A 6,647-nucleotide genomic window follows, 5' to 3' on the forward strand; every position below is an offset into this window, starting at 1 on the left:
AGAAAGGGAAAGGGACGCAAACAAGCGTGAGAAAGAAGCGACATGCGATCCAAGCCGACTATGGTCGCGTTCATCCGTTTCAACGGGCCGTCGTGCGTGAATAGAGCAAGAAAGAGGAGGGAAAAGAAAAAGAAACTCTAGGGTGATGTCATCCTCTTCCCTTGAAAACGACCACAAGTTTGATCACTGACTCTCGGACCGGGTGTCAGGGCGGAAGGTGCTGATAGGCGCAACGCGTATACACCATGAAGGGAAGTAGGGCAAGCAAAAAAAGTGCTGCTCAGCGTCAAGAACAAGGAAAAAACAAAAAGAAGGGAAACGCGAAGAGCACCAAAGTAGAGAAAGAGAGCGTGCACTTGATAAGATCAGCACACAGTTCGCGCGGAGGGCTAGCAGTGGGGAGAGACAGAGAGCACGTGTTCAACGAACGGGCCGCTGATTGCGCTCTACTCCTGCGCCGCTCAATGCAGCATTAGGGCGCGTTTCTCGGCTCGTCTTCTGCTTTTTGGCGGCACTAACACACCAATACAAACGCCCGATTCCTCGACCAATCGCTTGCGTAGTTGCCGGTCCTCATCTCTGGCCCGGAGCGCCAGAGACGCGGGCGCTGCGTGTTCCGTGGACGAAAGAAGGGCGGCCAGGTGACCGTCCTCCGAAACCCACACACTGACACAAACATATCAGCCCCACCAGCAAGAGAACAAAAAGGTGCGAGAAACTGCTAACGTCGAGGGATGGTGCAGAAGGTAAACCGTAGGACAGCACGGCATATCCGAAAAGAGGAGAAACAGAGAGCAAAAAAAAATCAAGTGAGAACATCACCGAGAGACCCTTACCCAACGAAACAACGAAAACAATTTTTTTAGGCGAGTATGGGTCACGTGGGTGACATCACAACGCAGTACCGGCTTCTTTTGGTTGTTGTTTCGCAAATCTCGCTCTCCATCGGCGAAATCGTTCTCTCCGTGCCTTTAGACTCCCCTTCTCTCCTCCCTTTCTCTCGCGCACTCGGCCATGTTTCTAGTTTGAAAAGAACGCGACGGGATCACACCTTTATATATCTATATATATATATATAGATGTAGATGGATATCCTCTTCTCCATCGTGTCCACTCCCTGACGAAGGCAGCACATAAACGCGCAGAGCCCGATGGTGTATACGGCTGCTGCGCCATACGACCACATGCTCGCCGAAACGCAAAGGGTAGGGAAAAGGCAAAACAGATGGACATGGACCGCGAGGCATTCTGTTCGCCTATCCCGATCCTTGTCGGACTCCTTTAGTCCACTCTTTATAAACCCTCCTCCCCCGCCCCATGATGCTTGCTTGCGTTTTTTTAAGAGCCAAAACACGCCGTCACGGAAGGCAGCCGTAGACTCACCCTAAAACACCAGGAGGGAAGGCTTTGCGGGGATTAAGGCACGAAGCCGCAGAGAGATCGTCAGAAAAGAGGGAAGGGAACGAAAAGAGTGGCTCGAGCAGTCGAGCCCCGAAAAGGACAGCGCGCACGCACACTAAGAGAGGTGGATAGGAAGGAAGCCAACAGGTGAGCGAAGGGGGCGCAACACGAAACGGGACGAGGCACGAGAAAAAAAGTATGTGGGAATCTTCCGCACTTCTGCTCTGGCTTCTTGTCGGCATCTCTGCACCGTTACTTCGTAGCTTTTCAAGGACCGCGAAGATTCGTTGCAGCACAAAACAAAAACGCGACCACCGCAGTTTCGGTGATCCCCCTGTTCTCGCTCCTTGCGGCAGTTCATGTGATAGGGGAAACTCTCTAACAAAACAGAACCAGAGGATCAGCATACTTCATCAGCGTGCATTGCGCAGAGTTGTGTATGCGCGCATACATGCGGAGCTACACAGAGAGACGCAGTCACGGCAGAGGCAGAGGGAAGGCGAGAAGGGACAAATCCCAAAGTGCGATTCCACTCTCTGCGTTACCACTGCCGCATCGTTTTCCCCCTCCCTCCCAAGTGCGTCGAGTTTGTTTTCGCTCAGGATCGAATCATCGACCTTGTTTTCGTTTTCGGAGGCGGTTGCAGCTTGTTCAAAGTGGCGTATCGTGATGTGGCTGCCGCCTCTGTAGTTGTTCGCATTACTATCTTTCGTGCACATCCAGTATGCCTGTATTATTATTATTGAGCAACGTGTCTCTGTTTTCATTGCGCACCCCTCTTCTTGTACCCTTCTTTTCTCTCTCGCTCAATGTGTGTGTGTGTGTGTGTGAACAACCTTCTCGCCTTCGGCATTTATGTGTACACACATAAACAGAGCGAGCGAGACAAGAGGAGGATACGCAACAACAATAGAAACGAAAAAACAACAAGGCGAGCGAGAAAACGACAGACACAGGGCCACCAACACAAGCTGACAAGAAAGAGATGAAAACAGTCACAACAAGAAGGTGAGGGGAGGGTGGGAGGGAGGGAGGGAGGGAGATCCGCAACATGCGCAGCCGCCGTCCTCTCATTTCATCTGGTCGTGTGCTCTCTCCCTCTCTCTCTTGCTCTCTTTAGCTCTCTCTCTCTCTCCTTTTTTCCCTTCATGGTCGTGTTGTTATCTTGTGTTGCGCGCACCACGTTTGAAACGGGAGGAGGAGGTGTGTGTGTGTGTGTGCGTGTGTATCGGCGGGCCAGAGTAGGGGAAGGGAGGGGGTTCGCCCAGCAGTGAGCTCCTCATGGGATCGACAAAGCGGATCAGCCGAAAAGAGAGAACAGCCCACACCACAACAACACACACACACACACACACGAAAAAAGGGTAGCCGACCAACCAAAAAAAAAGCAACGTTCAGATAAAGAAACAGTAAAGAAGGCCCCCTCCCCCTCCCCCCAAAAAAAGGAGAAGACCGAAAACGTAGCACTGCTGAGGTAGTGCGGGTGGTGTAGAGTGGAAAAGAGCGATGCGTTTGACGAGCAAGAGATGAAAAAGAGCCAGCGCTGGTGTGTTCTTTGCGGGTCGCCCGTTGACGTATACCGCCGCTCATTCTTTTTCCGATGGGTATCCTTTCACGTTTGGATGGTGTGCACCCGCCACCCGTCACATCCACTCCTCCGGTGCGTTGCTGTGGTTATTCGGTGTACATTGGTATATATAGATAGATAGATAGATAGATAGATAGATAGATATATTGAGCTTCATGGGCACGCATGCACCCCGAGCCGCATCTGCGCGTATGAACAACAAAGAGCTAAGACGGCTGGACGGGGCTGGTAGGGACGTTGAAGGCGAGGGCGACGAGACTTGACAAAGAAAGAGAGCATGCGCCCACACGCGACTACGAACAAAAAAAAAACGGCAATAAAACGCGCCGACGACATCACGCAGTCGAGCAGCAAAAGGCGAACAACACCAAAACAAAAAGAGAGAGAGAGAGAGAAAGCACAGAGGCTTGTCTGGATGATCTCTTTCCTTTTTGTTTTTTTTTTTGTTTCTGTATCGTCTACGGTGCCATAAAGAATGTGCGCGTCCTCGGAGAGGCCTGGAAGCTGGCTGGTAACGGCAAGGGTGTTGGTGTCTCCGCGGGTCACCGTCTTAGCGACAGCCGCGCTCTTGGAGGTACGCGAGCAGCATCGCAGGCCGGTCTGTCTGTATGATGCCGGCGCCGATGCGGTCAACCACATAGCCCCAGTTCGCGTCCTTGTCACGCAGCGCGTGGTCATCGCTGTAGCCGCCGCAGGTGGTCGGCCAAATGGTGTTGATCCACAGTGCCGCACCCGAGTTCTTGGCGAGCTTTCGAATGTACTGCAACACGTCGGCATTTTCCTTCTCGAAGTTTACCTCATACAGGGCGTGGTTGGCGGCGAAAGCGCGGTCGATGTTCTTGTACGTTGTGGTGTCCGTGATATTCAAAATGGGCATGAAAATAACACGGTTGAGCAAATCCGCAGAGTACCGCTTGCACAGCTCATCGAAGGGAATCTCCGACTTTAGAATCGTCTGCTCCACCATCCCAGTCTTCACGAGCAGAGGATAGAGCTCATCCAGGTAGACGTCGGCCTTGTCCAAGTTGAGGATGGCGCGGTCCTTCGCTAGCAGTAGCACCTCCTCCACCGTCGGCACCGTGAACTCCGTCATGTTACCAAGCCCGTCCTTCAGACGCAGCGCACGCACCTCGGCGAGAGTGTGATCGCACACCCTACCTGTGCCGTTCGTTGTACGGTCCAGCGTCTCGTCGTGCATGAGGATGAGCGCGCCGTCACTTGTGCGCCAGACATCGACTTCGACTATGTCAGCCCCCATCTGGATGCAGCTTTCCACAGCCTCGAGCGTGTTCTCCACGTAATTGCGCCAATCGCCGCGGTGACATGCGACGCAGACCGGGAACTTCGAGTCGGGGGAGTGCAGTAAGAAGCGCAGCTGAGGGCGCGGGCTCGCGCCTTCACAGACAAATCGCTGGATCAACGGTTTATGGTGGGCCTGGTTGTTCTGCGCGATGTTGGTGTGCTGGGGACACTGTTGGCACGTGGTCGACGCTGACGGCATTTTGACTGGAATTGTCTGAGAAGGAGCGGAAGCTCCAATGAGCACAGGAGGGGAGGGGGACAGGGTCGATGGCTCGGCGGAAGAAGTCGGCAAGATCACGGAAGATGGGGCTGCGCAGAAGACAGGGACAGTGCCTGCAATGCAGTGGCCACACTGCGAGCAGCTAGAGTGAGGAAAAACACAACGAAAAGAGAAGATTGCTGGTGTTCCGCTTTCGGTTTTGGAGAGACTACAACGAGAAGGTCGAGTGTCATAGAGGTGTGTACGTGTCTGCTTCTGATTCTACTTGTGTGTGTGTGCGCGCCTTGCATGAACAGAGAGCTTCAAAAGGTGTGCGGGAGAGCGTTGAGTGACATTGCCTTTGTAAGTGCGTGCGTGTGCGTGAGGAAGAGAGGGACCAGAGCATGAAGCGGCGCAGGATAGAGAATGGGATGTGTGCAATGTTTCGGGAGGAGGGGGCATTATGGCGGAAAGCGAAGGCACCAACCCATCATGCGAAAGAAAGAGAGAGTTCCCACAAGGAAGAGTTTGACGGCGCAAGCGACGCCCCGAGAAGTGTGGTTTGGTGGTGTCATAATGGACAAGAGAAGAAGGGAGCGTGAAAGGAGGAGGTGAAAGAGATCGGTCACGGTAGACAAACGTGCATTTTCGAGCGAAGAAGTACAACCTCGAAAGCAAGAGGCGCCCGCCACGTTGTTGGATGAGCCTTCCCGGCGATGTGTCCACTCGTTCGCGCAACGCTCTGGAGAAGCGTCCACTACGTGAAGGAGGCGTGACCGGAGTGGGCAGGCGCAACGAGTGTATTTTTCCTCGCAAAGCAGTAACAGAGCCGCGAGGTACCGAATCTCAAGGAACTGTAGGGTGAGCCTAAACCAATGTACACCAGCACGCACCTGGTTCACTGATGTATCTATAGGTTGCTTGTGGCATCCCTCAGAAGACTCTACAGAACGAGAAGACTGGAGCACATTGGATGTACATAGAGAGAACAAGTTGAGCAAAGTCAGCATGAGCCACTAGAGGAACAATGATGCGGTACACACGCACGCACGCAGTCACGACAGAGAGGGGGTCGATAAGCAAGGAGTGGTGAAGTACAACCAATGAAGTTCACCTTCCAAAGCCAAACTCGGCCTGTCACCAGTACACATACATACACATACACGCCCAGTGTGAGCATTTGAGGCCATCTCTGCCACCGCGCTGACGCACACACAGGCGCACCATGGAGTCTCGCTGTGACGCGGCACCGCCAACACGCACGCTCACTCCACCAACGAAAAGACGAGGAGACACAGCGACACGCACACGAGGAAAGACGAAAACGTATCCACACTCGACAGCGAAGGAACACACACACACACACACACACACAAGACGTTGGCAAATAAAAGTGTAGAGAGACAGCTACAGACAAACGCAAACACAACACCGACACGCGCTCCAGCAGGCCTGAGGTTTGTGTCCATCTGGCTAAGTAAGCATCGCGTGTTCTTTTCTTTTTCCTCTAGACTGTATACGATGAGGCGCCGACCAGAACATAAAACATGATCGTAGAAAAGACGCAGAGCATCTGCCAGCGAGAAAAAAAAACGGAGACAAGTAGAAACGCGCGCACATCTCTAATTACAATGGAATGAGGACAGGGTGAGGAGGGGGGAGGGGCGGAAACCTTAACAACCAGAGAATGGCGGAAGAATCAAACAGCGAGCGCAGACACACATGGTCACGCTATCGTAGTCTAGTTAGAAAGCGAAGAAAAGCTAATGGTGGTGTAGGAATGAGGGGGGGGGAAGGCCAGTGGAGAGACAATGCACACCAATATATATATATATATAGGAACAGAGAGAGATGCAGGTATGAAGAAGCAATGGGAGGAGAAGGACACAAACATCAACAAAACATGGAAAAAAAAACTATGTGCTTTTCTGGGTGTTAGGCATTCCGCTAACCTGCCTCGATTTGTGCATGTGAGTGCGTGCGTGGGTGTGTGCGTGTGCACGTGCTCTGCTGGTATGCGCACAGCAAGCGGGAAATGAGAGCGCCGCCGGCGACGACTAAGGAGCGAACTGGCAAGGTGAGGAGGTACGTGAGGCAGTGACACTGGCGTACGAAGCAAGAGAGAGAGTGCCCTGAACACCCCCACACCGTTCTCAC

General features: G+C 53.0%; 1 protein-coding gene across 1 annotated transcript; it reads right to left on the reverse strand.

Moving 5' to 3' along the window:
* Positions 1 to 3,539: 3,539 nt before the first annotated feature.
* On the reverse strand, positions 3,540 to 4,490 carry LMJF_36_5960 (putative glycerophosphoryl diester phosphodiesterase; the record flags this gene model as incomplete). Its single annotated transcript, XM_001687132.1, has 1 exon — positions 3,540 to 4,490. One exon carries the CDS (start codon positions 4,488 to 4,490, stop codon positions 3,540 to 3,542), a length of 951 nt encoding a protein of 316 aa, XP_001687184.1.
* Between the last annotated feature and the right edge of the window lie 2,157 nt (positions 4,491 to 6,647).

This window comes from Leishmania major, chromosome 36 (assembly GCF_000002725.2).
Source record: "Leishmania major strain Friedlin complete genome, chromosome 36".
NCBI lineage: Eukaryota > Euglenozoa > Kinetoplastea > Trypanosomatida > Trypanosomatidae > Leishmania > Leishmania major.